At 44.6% G+C, this 16,540-nt stretch overlaps 1 protein-coding gene across 1 annotated transcript in view; it reads left to right on the top strand.

Moving 5' to 3' along the window:
- The window catches only part of TRPV6 (transient receptor potential cation channel subfamily V member 6), a 73,471-nt gene that overhangs the window by 54,123 nt on the left and 2,808 nt on the right, over window positions 1-16,540 (top strand). Inside the window, exons 8-14 of the mRNA XM_083419853.1 lie at window positions 221-433; window positions 2,387-2,473; window positions 3,683-3,759; window positions 4,760-4,925; window positions 7,280-7,346; window positions 8,017-8,285; window positions 8,817-8,923. Coding sequence (XP_083275979.1) covers window positions 221-433; window positions 2,387-2,473; window positions 3,683-3,759; window positions 4,760-4,925; window positions 7,280-7,346; window positions 8,017-8,285; window positions 8,817-8,923 — 986 coding nt within the window. The remainder of the gene's footprint in view (window positions 1-220; window positions 434-2,386; window positions 2,474-3,682; window positions 3,760-4,759; window positions 4,926-7,279; window positions 7,347-8,016; window positions 8,286-8,816; window positions 8,924-16,540) is intronic.

Genomic DNA, 16,540 nt, shown 5'->3' with positions numbered 1-16,540 from the left:
CGTTGTTTTCTTGGCAGCTTATACAGGCTCCTCAGTGAGGAAGGATCAGTAATGGCAGACTAACTTTTCTGAGATTGGGGAGATTTTCCTCCAGCACTGAGCTTCCTATGAGTAGCCACAGGGGGGTGTAATGTATTTTCTGTCCTTGAGGATTGTTTACTTCTGGGTGTGTCTTCTCCTTAGGGAAGAGAATGACAAAAGCCTGCTTTATACTCTCCAGGCTCGGCGGATCCTAGACCTTACCCCTGTGAATGAGCTGGTAAGCCTGAAGTGGAATAAATATGGAAGGCCGTATTTTTGCATCTTGGCCTTATTCTACGTCTTGTACATGATTTGCTTCACAATGTGTTGCGTCTACCGGCCTCTGAAAGAACGGCGCTTTAACAAAACAAATGAAAGGGATAACACAATCTACGTTCAGAAACTTTTGCAGGTAAATCCTCACTCAACTTGAGTTTATTAAGGATGCAGAAGTCATCTGCTATTTCCACCGCCAGGAGGAAATTAAAAAAGACGCATTGATTGCCGCAGATAGGTATCCCAGATATAGCAAGTTTCCTGAACAGTTAGCAGGCGAAATTAGAGGGGAAATGGTGAATTATTGCACGGTTAGAAAGAACCCTAATTAGTTGTTTATTTACCCAGCAATTATATGTAAGTTTCTCTGCATTCGGTGGGATTTGCTCCCATACATGTGTGTAGGTTTGCAACATGAGGAACAATGATGACCAAAAGCCTGGCACAATGCACAGCAGCAAGCTATTCAATAGTTTAGTGGGAATCATAGAACTGTAGAGTTGGAAAGGATCCTGAGGGTGATCTAGTCCAACGCCCTAAAATGCGGGAAAGTATGATACAAAAGATGCCCAACAGTGAGCTGGTCTGTTGTTTGAATTGGGAACATGATGAGCCCCAGTTAGAATATAGTCAGTTCTCTCCACCTTAACTGGAGACACTGGTTGTGGGAGGACTGTAGCTCAGTGGTAGAACGCAGAAGAGGGATAGATGATTCCTGCTAACCGTTTGGAAGCTAATGTGGCCACCTGACTCTGGGGGAAGTCCCAAAATAGGAAGACGTACACGTTACTGGAGCCTGTAGGCCTACAGTTGGACCGAACTGCAGAAGCTTGAGGTTCAGCACTTTGCACCCAGTTTTTTTGTGGCTGCGAGCTTCCTTGTTGCACATGCTACCTCATTAAATCACTGGTCGTTTCTTTACTACGTGCCCTGCAACATCCTAAGGGACATCCTAAGGAAAAGAGGGACATTCCAGGATCAAATCAGAAACCAGGATAGCTTCTGTAAATCCTGGACTGTCCCTGGTAAATGGGACACTTGGAGTGTCTGGTGATGGCTGGAACTATCAAGTGTTAGTACAGAGGCTGCTAACGCCGAACTCAGCACTTGCCCCCAATCATATTTTACACAAGTGCTCTAGTGATTCTTGAGCTTGTTCCATTGCTCTAGTGCTGAGTTTTTTCTCCCTTTAGGTTGTTTCAGCACCTCTGTTTCCCCACCCTCTGTCTTTTGGGATCTGAGAAGCCCAGTAACTTCTACAAAAGCACCATGCTTATGATGTTCTCTGTTATAATTTTGCTTCCAAGCAACCTTGAAATATTTATTTTCAATCTCCTAAGTGCAGGTATCAGCACTTAATGTGCAGGATGTGAGGGGGCTGAAGCCTGTTCTCTTTTTAAAGACAGGCAGACTGAGTTGCCCCAATTAATTCCCCCCCTAAATTGCTTCAAATGGTTGTTAAGTGGCTCACTTAGTTTGGAGCTAGAATATATATGAAAGATGCCTGGCAATTAGATGCCATTTTCAGACACAACTGGAAGTCATTTTAGTATTAGTCCAGGGAATTGTACGGTAATACAGAGGCGAGGCTGGCTATTGAGTCCAGGTTCCTAAATGTTCCCACCTCCTTTTTTGCCTATTCTTCTAGATTTTACTGAACAGGATATGAGCAATCAGATGTGGAAAATCCATTTGAGAGTGTGATGATTTAATTCCTTGTTTAATTGGGCTGAAAGTCTTGGGGTGGATACTAGTATGCTGATTATTCCACCATGTGCATTTCTACAAAAACAAGTTCAAATAAAAACATACCCTACTGCTTCTGGAAAATGCATGGGCTCTGGCTTTGTTAGAAGAGAAGAGACTCCCAAACTGAGGAGTGAGGAGCAGCCACAGAGAACATAACTTTTATGAATGTGATCTGAGGCATCAGTGGTGTCCTTAATTATGGTGGAACATGGAGGAATTCTGAATCTGTTCAAGATTAGATCTGAGTTCAGAAGGCTATAGGTTTGATCGATAAGTTTACCTCTTGACTATATGATATTCCTAACTGTGTGGATTATGTTCTCTTTCCCTTTCTTCTCAGGAATCTTATCTCACCCCTGAAGATGACCTCAGGTTGGTGGGCGAGCTTATCACTGTTATTGGAGCCATAGTGATATTGATTCTGGAGGTAAGAAAAGCACTTTTCACTTCTGAGTCCTTGTGTGAAATGAGAGAGCATGGGTTTCCAAGCATTTTAAATAAGGTGGTATTAGGGGAAAATGGTACCCATTAAGCTGTTGCTAAGCCCACTAATATCTTTTGGGGGGGGGGAGAATGCGCTGTTGTCACAAAGAAACACCAGGTGTTAGTTGTTAACTTAATTCTGACAGCTAGGCTGGAATCAGCTGGCAAAGGGAAAAATAAGGAAGGACTTTTGGGATTGCTGAGTGGTTGAAACAAATCTAGAAGACACAGAGAACAGTGAAACTTACCCATCTTTGTAAGGTTCAGAGGGTGACAGGAGAAGCTAATATTCTACTTTAGAATGAATTCACACACACACACACACACACGGTTCACAACGTTAACCAGAATGTTACACAGCCTGAACTGAACAAATGCACAAGTCGCCATTGAAATCAGTGGAATCAGTGGAATATGACTGTTGATACTCCCAGGGCAATGTTGTATGGAGAAAGAATGAAGAGAGTTGTCTTTATCAGATGTTAGGCATTCCCTTTGACATACAGTGGTACCTAGGTTCTCAAACTTAATCCATTCTGGGAGTCCGTTCGACTCCTTAAACAGTTCAAAAACCAAGGCGTGGCTTCCAATTGGTTGCAGGAGCTCCCTGTGCTCAAGCAGAAGCCGTGTTGGACGTTCAGCTTCCAAAAAACATTTGCAAACCGGAAAACTTACTTCCGGGTTTGTGGCGTTCAGGAGCTGATTTGTTCGGGAGCCAAGCCGTTCGAGTACCAAGGTACCACTGTATTCATGGTTCTCTCCCTAAACTAGTTCAATCTAATTATAAACAAACCTGAAACAGTCGTAGTCCGTGGTGTGGCATGTTCAGTGGAAAGGCTCCATGCCTATCCAGCAGTTGTTGTATTTGACTTTGGTGCTCTTTGTCCAATGACTGTCTTATTTGTGGCTAATAGTCACTTTTCTTGTGATGATTGCTTCATAGCTTCCAGGACTGAGCTCTAGAATTTAAAAATGGTTCAGGAGGTCTTTGGGAATCCAGGTGCAAGTTTGCCAGGCTCAATTTAAGTCTAGGCTTCTGTTTTTGTTTCTTTGCAAATAAATTGATGAATGTTTTAGATATCCATCCATCTCTTTTGGGGTTTTCCCCTCAAAAAAATTAAGCACACTTTTGATCAGTGGCTCTTTGTCTCAGATTCCAGATATCTTCAGAGTTGGCATCACCAAATACTTTGGGCAAACTATCCTTGGAGGACCTTTCCATGTCATCATGTAAGGTTCCTTTCTAGCTGGTTTATGATTGTGGGTCCAGCGATAAAGATCTATGAATCAGAAAGGCTGTGGGAGAGGGCTGGTGTCCATTTCCTTTTTTAAAAAAAAAATCATTAAATTTAAAGGAAAAAGGAAAATTTCCTCATTTACCCTTCAATACATAATTTTGTTTTTTTTTTCAATTTCCTATCCCGTTTTCCATGGTGATTTTATATTCTCCCCCTTTTCTGTACCCCTTCTTCTATCTCCTATATCATAACGATATTACAGTAAGTCCTAATTCTTTCTTCGAATCCTGCTTGTGAATTCATCATACTATAATATCTCTTTAAACAGCCTGAAAAAGGCTTCCATTCTTCCACAAAGCTGTCATCATTAAGTTCTCTTTATTTTAGCTGTTAACTTTGCCATTTCTGCATAGTCCATCACCTTGCTTATCCATTCTTCTTTTGTAGGAGTTTCTTCTTCTTTCCATTTTTGAACTAATAATAATAATAATAAAATTATTTATACCCCACCCATCTGACTGGGTTTCCCCAGCCACTCTGGGTGGCTCCCAACAGAATATTAAAAACATGATAAATCACCAAACATAAAAAACTTCCCTAAACAGGGTTGCCTTCAGATGACTTCTATAAGTCAGATAGTTGTTTATTTCCTTGATGGGAGGGCGTTCCACAAGGCGGGCGCCACTACCGAGAAGGCCCTCTGCCTGGTTCCCTGTAACCTCACTTCTCGCTGTGAGGGAACCACCAGAAGGCCTTCAGAAGAGGACCTCAGTGTCCGGGCTGGATGATGGGGATGGAGACGCTCCTTTAGGTACACTGGGCCGAGGCCATTTAGGGCTTTAAAGATCAGCACCAAAACTCTGAACTGTGCTTTGAAACCTACTGGGTTTTCTTGCTTGCTGTCATAGCATACATGAACAACTTGATCATCTTTTAGGGGACTTCTGTCCCTATAACATTTCCACTCTCCTTTGCTCTTTCTCCCTGTGCAGTATCACATACGCCTGGATGATACTGGTGACCATGGTGATGCGTCTCACCAGCACAAACGGAGAGGTGGTCCCCATGTCCTTTGCTCTGGTGCTTGGCTGGTGCAACGTCATGTACTTCGCACGAGGGTTTCAGATGCTGGGGCCCTTCACTATCATGATCCAGAAGGTCAGTAAGCAATCAGTGGGCGATTGAGGAAGTAAGATGCTGCAATGCATCAGTGTGTCTTGCATAAAACACAGTGACTGCCTACGTAGTGTACTTTGCTTTCGAACTTGTTTTGTGGGTCTTTGGGCCACAATAAAGAATGTTTGTTTGTTTAGTGTGTGTCTCTGCCACCCAGTCGCATGAGATCACATGCTAGCTGTTCAGGAAAGCTCTTGAACTAGGAATGCGTGAAAGCTTGCCCCTTTATCTCCACGGATAGATGTGATTTCTGCAATGCAGGCCTGGATTTGTCGTTTTAATTATTATTTGCAGCTAGCTTAATTGTACCACATGGACCCTATTTAAAAACGCAGAAAGCAATAGCAATGCTCAATAATTGTTGCACATCACATGCAATCGGCTTAATTACATGACAGTTTGTGCAACCACTTCTCACCTCCCCGCAACTCCAGCCAGAGATAATGATATCAAAACCACTGCCTGTTCAGGATCACTCATCTGCAACAGCATGTTGCTCCCCCCCGGAAGTGCAAAGTCACCCATCCCTGTCCCACAGTGAGTTGGGGGGAGGACTCCCTTGGGAGGCAAGGATGGGGGGGTAGAGAGCTCCCTCAAAGATGGGAACGCCCTGTGGGTGTTTTCTCCTTTCTGGACTGCTGGTGAAGTAAAAACACTGCCAGGGTCGTGATGACGACAGCATCTTTCTGCTTTGGGATCATGGGGTTGTAATGATCCTCAGTGGAAAAAGCACCTCTATGCTGGCAAGAAAAAAAGAGGGGTCTCATGGGCATCTCTGGACGCGGGCAGCGCTGTGGCTTAAACCACAGAGCCTAGGACTTGCTGATCAGAAGGTCAGCGGTTTGAATCCCCGTGACGGGGTGAGCTCCCGTTGCTTGGTCCCAGCTCCTGCCCACCTAGCAGTTCGAAAGCACATCAAAGTGCAAGTAGATAAATAGGTACCGCTCTGGCGGGAAGGTAAACGGCGTTTCCGTGCGGTGCTCTGGTTCTCCAGAAGCGGCTTAGTCATGCTGGCCATGTGACCCGGAAGCTCCCTTGGCCAATAAAGCGAGATGAGCGCTGCAACCCCAGAGTCGGCCACGACTGGACCTAATGGTCAGAGGTCCCTTTACCTTTACCATGGGCATCTCACCTCTATGAAGGAGTATTCCACCACCTGGTATCTCGGCCATCCTCTCTTAAGGTGATTTTCCTCCCTGGGGGAGATGGAATGGCAGGCAGATGACAGTGGGCATTGTGCCCTATAAGCAGTCCCTTTGAATGCATATCTAGTCTGTATAAATTGGCAATACAGTCGTACCTTGGTTCTCGAATGCCTTGGTACTTGTATGTTTTAGCTCCCAAACGCCAAAACCCAGTTTTTGAATGTTTTTCAAAAGCCAAATGTCCGACGCAGCTTGAGTGCAGGAAGCTCCTGCAGCCAATCAGAAGCTGCACCTTGGTTTTCAAATGGTTTGGGGAGTTGAACGGACTCCTGGGATGGATTAAGATTGAGAACCAAGGCTCCACTGTAGATTCACCGCAAATGAAAAGAAGTACAGTGGTGCCCCGCAAGACGAATGCCTTGCAAGACGGAAAACCCGCTAGACGAAAGGGTTTTCCGTTTTGGAGGTGCTTCGCAGGACGAATTTGCTATGGGCTTGCTTCGGAAGACGAAAATGTCTTGCGATTCCTGGGGTCCCCCCCCCCTTTTTCCCAAGCCCCTAAGCCGCTTAACAGCTGTTCGCTAAGCCGCTTAACAGCTGATCTAAGCCGCTTATCAGCTGATCTAAGCCGTTAATAGCCTTTTAGCAGCTAATCCGCTAATCCCTTAAGCCTTTAATAGCCGCTAATAGCCGCTAATAGCCGCTAATAGCCGCTAATAGCCGCTAATAGCGCTAATCCGCTAATGGGCTTGCTTCGCAAGACGAAAAAAACTGCAAGACAAAGAGACTCGCGGAACGGATTCTTTTCGTCTTGCGAGGCACCACTGTATTTCTAGATAGAACCAGACAATTGTATGACATCAGACGGCAGATGCTCTCCCTGAGCTGCGTCTCCTTAGATTAGCACTAGTGTAATATGGTCTGATGTAGAAATGTGAAGGCCCCCACAAACCCAGAAACATAGGAGGAATGTCCCCCATTTTTCTTGTTATTATTTCCAGTTTTTCAAAAGCTGGACAAATGGGGGATTGATTCTATCTCCATTTACCCGTATCTTTTACTAGGCCTTCACATCTCCATTCTGATCCAAAAGGGTTCTGGTCTGATCTAGCCATCTGTTCCTCATGTCAAGGATTGTGTGTGAGTGGAGTTGCTTCTCATTACTGTGTGTTCCTTTGTTTACATGTGCAGATGATATTTGGAGACCTTATGCGCTTCTGCTGGCTGATGGCAGTGGTGATACTTGGCTTTGCCTCTGGTAGGTGACATGTTCCAGGCTGTTCTGAAAAGGTCTGATGATTGTTTGTATTCACATATTGCAGATGGAGGACAAAGGGTGCCCTGTATCAGCTGAGCTAAAGCCAGAGAAGCTCAAGAAAGAAGGTCCTTGGCTGTGGACTGTCCAAGTTCTGTGTGCCATAATCCTCTATCTACAGAATAACTAACTATTAAAATAAAATAGCACCCAATCTCTAAAATAAATGAGAGTTAAGATAAAATTAATGTTGAATAATGTACACCATACATGATGTGTTGGACAATTTAAATGCAAATTTTTACCCTGTAAAATACTATAACAACTGTAATAATTACTCTGTTTTTTTTTTATGATGAGCCAAGTCTTTGGTCCATTCAGCCCAGTCCAGTCTGATCTTTCTAGAAGGGGCTCTCCTGGGTATTTCCTAAGCCCAGCTGGAGCTGGAGATCCTTTAACTGGAGACATCAGTAGCTGGAACTCTTTTGCTTGCTTAGCTTGTGCTCTGCCACTGAGCAGCATCCCTTAAGAAAGTGAGAGGAAATCTAAAGCTATGCAACGTTGCCCAGAAGAGGCAAATGTCCTAAAGATCCCCTTCACATATGACACATGTTATGCATGGGTCAATATTGATACATGCAATATCTCACTCTTCTTCTTCTTTCTTTTCCAGCGTTTTATATTATCTTCCAAACAGAAGACCCTGATGAGCTGGGCCACTTCTACAACTACCCCATGGCCCTCTTTAGCACTTTTGAACTCTTCCTGACCATCATTGATGGACCTGCCAACTACGAAGTGGACTTGCCTTTCATGTATGGGATCACATACTCTGCCTTTGCTGTCATCGCCACTCTCCTTATGCTCAACCTGCTCATTGCCATGATGGGGGACACCCACTGGCGGGTGGCCCACGAACGGGACGAACTCTGGAGAGCCCAGGTGATTGGTTGACGCTTTGTCCTGTTAACTGAAGATGATGATTGACCTCTTTCCCCGAGCTGATTTTGTTGTTAATGTTTACAACTGTCTAATAATTCTCTATTTATTAAATTTGTACTTGGCATTTCCTCCTGAAGGAGCCATGAGTATGGGCATAAAGATGCAAATAACAGATTCAAATCTGAATTTTAATTTGTTATAATTATAACCAGCCTTGGAACCTGCTGGCGAATGGTGTGTAATGCGAATAATAACAATTGTATTGTTTTATTTTTTGTAAACTGCTTTGAGGTTTTTTTAAAAATCAAGTGGTATATAAGTTATATGAAGAAAATAAAATCAAATAGCATTAGGAAAATGGCAGACAAAAATGCTGGACTTCCTTTTTTTAAAGTAAACTAATATGGAATTGGAAGTGAATTTAATATGGGGGGGGGGAGAAATTGAAATTGACTGAGGGGGCGCTAGCTCTCTTTCCCTCAATCTTCAATGAAACTAATGACCCATCTTTTTCAAACTTGTGTGTTTCAGGTTGTTGCAACTACTGTCATGCTAGAGCGCAAACTCCCACAATGCCTCTGGCCTCGGTCTGGGATCTGGGGGCAGGAGTATGGGCTGGGCGACCGGTGGTATCTCAGGTAGGTTTAGCTTGTCCATCATAGTCATTCCTGTAAATCTCCTATGCTGAATACCAACCTTTTGGCACCTTAAACGCCAACAACGTTATTATGACATTAGCTTTTGTAGACTATAGTCCACCCCATTGCTTGCATGCAGTGTTGTCCTCACTTGCTGATATACATGATTGTGTCTGGGAAATTGTAAACAGCGAGGTCAAAGGAAAAATTAACTGCGTTCAAGTACAGGTGGTGATAGCTACATTAACAGTGGTCACTGAGAAACCGTAGTTGATAACGGAGCCATCCTGGCATTGGTAAGCCAGCTAACACACACACTAGGATAAGAATCCATTGTTCTGATTGGCCCACAGGTGATAGCACTGAACCTCTCCAAGGGAGACCCCTTGATCCTCCAGGGGAGATCCCCTTGATTAATGTGTGTTCACAGCCGTGGTCCCCACCCTCACCCCTGGCTGCTGCTGATTCAGTGTGGCTGTTTCTCTCTCTGCCTGTCTACTTCATAGCGTTCCAACTAATGAGGGATCATGTAGTGGATGTGAGCGCATCAGAATTCTCTGTGGCCAATCAGATACGTCACTAAGGGCATATTAAGCCTATTAAAGGGAAGGCAATGCTTCCATTAATGTTCACTTAGGAAGTGATCCCCTTACCAGTGGGAAATTGCAGCATAGTTTCTCAGCCCTTTGCTTGAAACATTTCCGAAAGACTCCCTTGGACTCTAGTTACTGGGTCAGCAGAAGCCCTGTGCAAGGACTTCTGCTTGTGCAATGGGTTTTTCCTCCCTCTCTTGTGCCCCCAAAATTAGTTTGGGATGGAAGAACCCCAGGAACAGCACACAGGAGGAGGATCATTCCGTCTTAACAAGCCAAAATGCTTGCCCTGATGGAACGATTGCCTTAGTGTGGTGTTGAATTCCTCTCATTATTTTTGCAAAACTTTCAGGTCAGCACCAGTTTTCAGGTTTCTCTGTGCCTACCCTCTGTGCCAGGACAGTATAACAACAAGAAATGTATAGAACCCCATCTGAAAAAACTTTGTTGCCTATGAACCCCTTTTAGAGCCCTGAAAATTCCTCTGGTGTTTTGGCCAAGCAGGGACCTCCACATTCACTGCCAAATTTTGCTTTAGGCAACATTTCCTGGCAACTCCCAACTATTATAATTCACAGTACTGTGTTGGTTTGGTGGGATTCTTCCCTTGTGCTTTGGCTGGTAAACAAGAAACCTTGTGCCTTTTTGTGTGTGTTGCATACATTTAGATTCCAGCATGATCTAAATTTGCCTATCTTTGCTGATCTTATTTGGAGTCGGGTGGGGGGGGGGAGTTAATTATTATACTTCAGCAAATCGAAGCATACGCACAAATGCCTTCTTCCCAGATGTCATGTGCTGGCACTGCGTTCTCTGTTGTGTACTATGTGTACATCTGATACACTCCTAAGCTCTGGTGTTATTAAAATTAATAGCTTTGCCAACACAAGTTACACAGGCAAACTGTGACCGTGCTAAGTTTCAGGCTGCTGTGATCCCTGCAGCACTTTCCAATAAATTAATGGCCATACTTTTCTTTCACAGCAGGTGGAAACTATATTGCTTTTTCTCTTTAACCTTCGGTTTATAGAATAGTTCGACATATTTTGTTCAAACTTTCCAAAACAATAAACAAAAATCCCTTTGCTGCTTTGGAAAATTCCACAAGTGACATAGGCGAATAATTCTGGAGAATCAGGATCTCATGTAAACATTACACTATAATGGTTTCAGGTTGCAATTCAGAAGGATAACGTTAGCAACTGAACACCTGTTGTGCTTAGAGCAATATTACAACATGTCTCTTAAAAGTTAGCACTGGAGAAATGGAAACTCCCATTCAGCAAGCCAAGTTCTAATTATTTTCATTCGGTTTTCATTGCTTTCTGTACTTTTCTAGTGTAAAGGCTATTGGATTTGATGATTTTCTGTTTACCTTTTTCTCCAAGGTCCATTTCACAGCAACAAACCTGGGCTTTCCAGGCATGGTCTGCGATTTAAATCTCTCAGTCCAAACTCCCATTTTTGTTGCTCTGGAGCTTTCCTTGCAAAAACCTGTGCTTCAAAGAGCAAAGATCAATCTGCAGAAAACCCAAATTGACGTTTGCTCTGATTGAGCGCTAAATAGCATTTTGTGGGGAAAGCTCAGGACAAAAACAAACCCTGTTCAGACACAGACAAGTTAAAGTGTGGACCTCTGCCTGGAAAGAGTAAGTGTGTGTAAGCCCCATGTGTATACTCAACAGGGAGCAGCAGCTACTCCCTGCTAAGTATAGGTAAAGGTAAAGGGACCCCTGACCATTATGTTCAGTCGTGGCCGACTCTGGGGTTGCGGCGCTCATCTCGCTTTATTGGCCGAGGGAGCCGGCGTACAGCTTCTGGGTCATGTGGCCAGCATGACTAAGCCGCTTCTGGCGAACCAGAGCAGCACACGGAAACGCCATTTACCTTCCCGCCGGAGCGATACCTATTTATCTACTTGCACTTCGTGCTTTCGAACTGCTAGATTGGCAGAAGCAGGGACCGAGCAACGGGAGCTCACCCCGTTGCGGGGATTTGAACCACTGACCTTCTGATCGGCAAGTCCTAGGCTCTGTGGTTTAGTCCACAGCGCCACCCGCGTCCCTTCTGCTAAGTATCCCCGTATGTATAAATGGGTAAACAGCGTTTCTGTGCGCTCTGGCTTCTGTCACGGTGTTCCGTTGCACCAGAAGCGGTTTAGTCATGTTGGCCACATGACCCAGAAAGCTATCTGTGGACAATCGCCGGCTCCCTTGGTCTGAAAGTGAGATGAGCCCCGCAACCCCATAGTGGTCTTTGACTTGACTTAACCATCCAGGGGTCCTTTACCTTTTTACCTTTACCTATACCCATGTGTGAAGTCTGCATTCATCTATTGATTATATTCATACTTGTAGGGAGTTTCGTTGCGATTTGGGTGAGAACAGCTGTTGAGGCTGTATACTTTGCCTACAGGGAAATACTCTTCTGGCAATAGAACTGAATGCCAGATGACCTTGAAGAGTCACTTTAAGATTTATCACTTAGTGGTAGAGTCCACGGTGTGCCTATATTGATATCCAGGTTCAATCTATGGCACCTCCAGTTAAAAGAACCCCATACAGTTTGGCTGGAAAAAAGTTCCACCTGTGGCCTTGTCCTTGCAGGCTTTTGCCAGTCACATATTAAAATAGCTGCAAAAGGCAGCTAGATGTGCCCTAGCAGCACTTGCCAAGGCCTGAAATATCTGGATTTAACGTCTAGCTTTTTTGGTAATTTGCACAACATTTTGATCTAGGAGATGGTTTGATCTAGGAATGGGCCAAGTCAGTTGCAGTCAAGTGTCTATGCCAAACATGCTGAAACCTCAAGGGGGTTCTCTGGTTGTTTGCAACACTCATTGGGAAGAACAGCTGGCCAAGGGGGAAAGAGAAGGGGTATATGAGGAAGTAGAGGGAACTGACAATATGGGGAGAGACCTATTGGACCTCTCCTCCTGTGGGAGATGAGGTGGGCTACAAGTGTCATCTCTCCTGCTGGAATAAGATGCTCAGGGGGCAATTTTTCCTGAAGGAGGAGAGGACCATCAGGTCTTTGCTGGAGCCCTGTGCTGCTCAGTACATCTTCCTTCCCCACAGTAAGGCTTGGGGGAGAGCAGCTTGGGGGAGAGCAGGGTGGGGCATTCATAAAAATGAATGGGGGGTTGCTTGCCTGCGTTCTACTGCTGGCTACTGATTTGTGCAGACATGCTTCCCTCATTCATCGCTGCTGAGATGAATGCTTGCCCCTAGTTCGCATCCCTGCTTTGTTCATTCTTCTGGCTGGGTTGTTTTGGGTGGTTTTTGGGGGACGGTTTTTGTTGCTGTTGTCGTTTAGATTTTGTTGCGACCTATGTAGAAATTGTTCCGTTTGGTTGTGTACATTTTTAATTTATTGTTCATGACTACTTACGTTGTAGTTCTTTTCCATGTTGTAAGCCGCCTTGAGCATGGTTTGAACTGTGCAAAGGAGGCACACAAATAAAATTATGCATATATATGTATGTTACATCTCCTAAGATATGAACACCGATCACTCTTGGATATGTGGGAGTGGGAAGAAGAAATCCAAGCTTATCATGCAGAAATGTAACAAGGTAGATCTGCTCCCAATTGCCAAACAGCTTGCTATTTTTACCAGGACACTCCACATTTCAGATTTGTACTGTAAAATGGAGAATATTGAATGCTAGCCTTCTTCAGCAATGCCCCCCCCCCCCAAAATAGGATCACCAGTTCTGCAATGTCCTCCCAAAAAGAGGGTTTGCATCATAAAAAAAAAAACACAAAATCTGCACAAAATTTATAAATGGCAGTTTGCATCAATAGATACAAATTTACAAATACAGTGGTACCTTGGTAGTCCAACGGCCTGGCTCCCGAATAAATTGGCTCCTGAATGCCGGAAACCTGTAAGTGAATGTTTAGTTTTCGAACGTTTTTTGGAAGCCGAATGTCTGAAGCGGCTTCTGATTTGAGTGCAGGAAGCTCCTGCAACGAATTGGAAGCCGCATCTTGGTTTTCGAACAGTTTTGGAAGTCGAAAGGACTCCTGGAACAGATTAAATTCAAGAACCAAGGTACCACTGTGATTTCTGTAATTTAAATAGAAATCTCAGGATAGTGGTTTCTCCAGGTGCTGCTAAGTGTTGATAGGTGATTGCCAAGGTTCATGCTTTCTATCTTTTCTGGTTCCTTATCTTTAAACCAGACTTGGACTGGACAGCCCGCAGACAGTTGACACTTTCAGACAGAGGACTGTCCTCTGATAGCCCTTCAAAATTGAAGATTTGTCTTCTGTAAAGCAGGGCTCATAACCTCCCTTAGCCACCCTCCTCAACGATATACAGAGACACTCCAAGCACTGCATCAGCACTCGCTGGTAACTTGAATTTCGGGAGTTGGCACAGGAATGGTAACAGCTGGTAAAGGCAAGAGGCCGTCGCTCTCATAGCTCCATATAATTGAATTAGTAGCATTTGCAAGGAGGGTAATTCTACCCCTTTGCCTAGGGGGTATGACAAAATATGGAGTGATTTGTCACGATTGTCTCGATCTGGAGATGCCCCATTGATCTCTGCGCCGCCACCCCGTACTTTCCCCAGCAGAACACAAGGGGGAAGCATTTCTTTCCCCTGGACGGACATACAGTTTCAGGCCACTGAGAATGGAAGCTTCATATAATCTTTATGTCGTAAGACTGAAGCTGCGTTCAAGTGGAAGAGCTTTGCTCTGACAGTTGTGCTTCTCCCTTAAGTGTTGAACTATGGTGGGAAGCGGGGAGCAGAGGAGAGAGAAGACCTTGCCCGTTTCTCTCAACAGAGAAACAAATGTGGAGGACATCTCTGGTGCAGTTTATGTATTGTGAAGCAGAGTTGGACCAGCTCCACACATACCGTCACCCCCCATGGGCTGCTGGTGCAATAGCTGCATAGGAAGCTGTTTCTCTTTGTGTAGGTTCTCCGCACGTGGTTCAACCCTGATTTTCTCAGGTTCTAAATCTGCGGCCTACACCAGGAGAGCAGGATTTGTGTTTCAGGTGCCCTCCTTCCAACTTGGGCAAGGTGGTTGTGGACAGCAGTAGGTCAGCCCCACTTGCCCCACATCACATGAGGTTTCTAGAACACTTGAATGGGGCTACTGCCAAAGGACGGCCATCGTTTTGAGATAAAGGTTGAGCCGCTCATTTTGTGGGACAAATGCGCAAGTGGCCTGTTAACGTATTTTTTTTTCTGGTTAGCAATTGGACCATTTCACTACCACAGCTAGTCAGCGAAGCCCATGGATATTTGTATATAACATACAGTGGCACCTCTGGTTACGTACTTAAATGGTTCCGGAGGTCCATTCTTAACCTGAAACTGTTCTTAACCTGAAGCACCACTTTAGCCTGCTGCTGCCGCGCCGCACGATTTCTGTTCTCATCCTGAAGCAAAGTTCTTAACCCAAGGTAATATTTCTGGCTTAGTGGAGTCTGTAACCTGAAGCGTATGTAACCTGAAGTGTATGTAACCCGAGGTACCATTGTACTGTAAACGACTCTGCCAAGGGGTGAAAATACAACACCATATCTGCATCGTCAGATAGGTTTGCTACTCTTAAAGGTCAAATCTGAGGCAGCCAGCAAGGGGGCAGGGAAGGATGATTGCAAATAACGTTCATTGATTTCAATATTTGCTCAGAAAATAGTGCATTTGCAATGATGCAATTTGGGCAGTTTTATTCTGTGGACTTAATGCTCTCCCAGGGATGCTTTTTCTTTAGGCAGCATCACTCCCATCAAAATGTGATTATCCAGAGACTGTCTTGTATTTGAGGGCCCTCCTTCCCATTCTGCTGCAAGGGATCCTGGGCTTCGGCCTCAAAATCCAACGCACTCACACTAATAATTTGCATTGTTCTGCTGCTATTCCAGTGACTCCTTTTTCCCCTTGGTTGCTGCTTAATACCACTGGCCTTATTGTTCATTGCCCTCACGGATGAATTTGCCCAGTTGGCTGTCGCAACCCTGTGTGATGCTGTGTGCTCATGATTTCACCACATGAAACATAGCATTGTTACATAGAATTGTAGAGTTGGAAAGGACCCTGAGGCTTGTCTGGGTCAGCCCCTTGCAATGCAGGAATATGCAGCTGTTCCACACGGGGATCAAACCTGCAGCCTTGGCAATATTGGCACCACACTCTAACCAACTGAGCTATCCAGGTACTTGACTATATCATTGAACAAATCATGGGGGTTGCCGTCACAGCCAGCAGAACAAAGTGGCACTTGTGGGTGCATGAAGCTGAAGACTACAAGGGGCCAGAAGCAGCAAAATAGAGCCACAAAGAGCAACATCACTGAAAGAATGCAAACATATTTTTCCACGAGTTTTGAAAAATCGCTGAAAATGGCAGTCACTTCCAAGACCCTATATTAATGCAGAAATGGTTTTGGCACAGCATTTGGAAGAGAGGGAAATGTGGGGTGTGACATGTTCTTTTTAGTCCTGTTCTTTGGGGTGGTGGTGGCACATAGTACTGGGTTATGGGGGCAGATCATACACAGGGCACTGGCTCTGTAGAGGATTCTGCATTTGTGCAGGGAATCTATTCTTGGTGCCTGTCTGATTCTGCACCCCTGTAGTTTGGAGGGGAAATGAATGAACCTGCCAGCAGGGTTAGTGGGCTCTTGTAAACTGCCATTCAGAAAATGGCCTTCGTGGAGTATAATCATAGCTGTATTGTCTTCTTGCTAATCTGCGTTGAGCTCTTACTGGTCATGATCACATGCATAATTAATTCTGGCCTACTTAGCTTCCAGCGAATCTTGTGCAAATGAATCCCACAGGTTAAATTTATGCACTGTATAGTAAAAGTGCCAGATGATGGGGAGAGAAATTGGCCAAAGCTGATTGCCTTCTCTTTGCTGCTGCTGCTGTGCTAGGGGAGTCGGAGCAAGGAGAACAGATCTCCCCTCTCTCCTGATTCAGAATTTAAAAACAAGGACATAGTGCATCAGTTATGGGGGAAAGGTAGAAGGCCTTTCACAGAATTCACAAAATGT

Source organism: Podarcis tiliguerta (assembly GCF_965153285.1).
Source record: "Podarcis tiliguerta genome assembly, chromosome: 17".
NCBI classification, from domain to species: Eukaryota; Metazoa; Chordata; class Lepidosauria; order Squamata; family Lacertidae; genus Podarcis; species Podarcis tiliguerta.
Note: the sequence above shows the minus strand (reverse complement) of the source record. Positions and strands in the feature narration are given on the sequence as shown.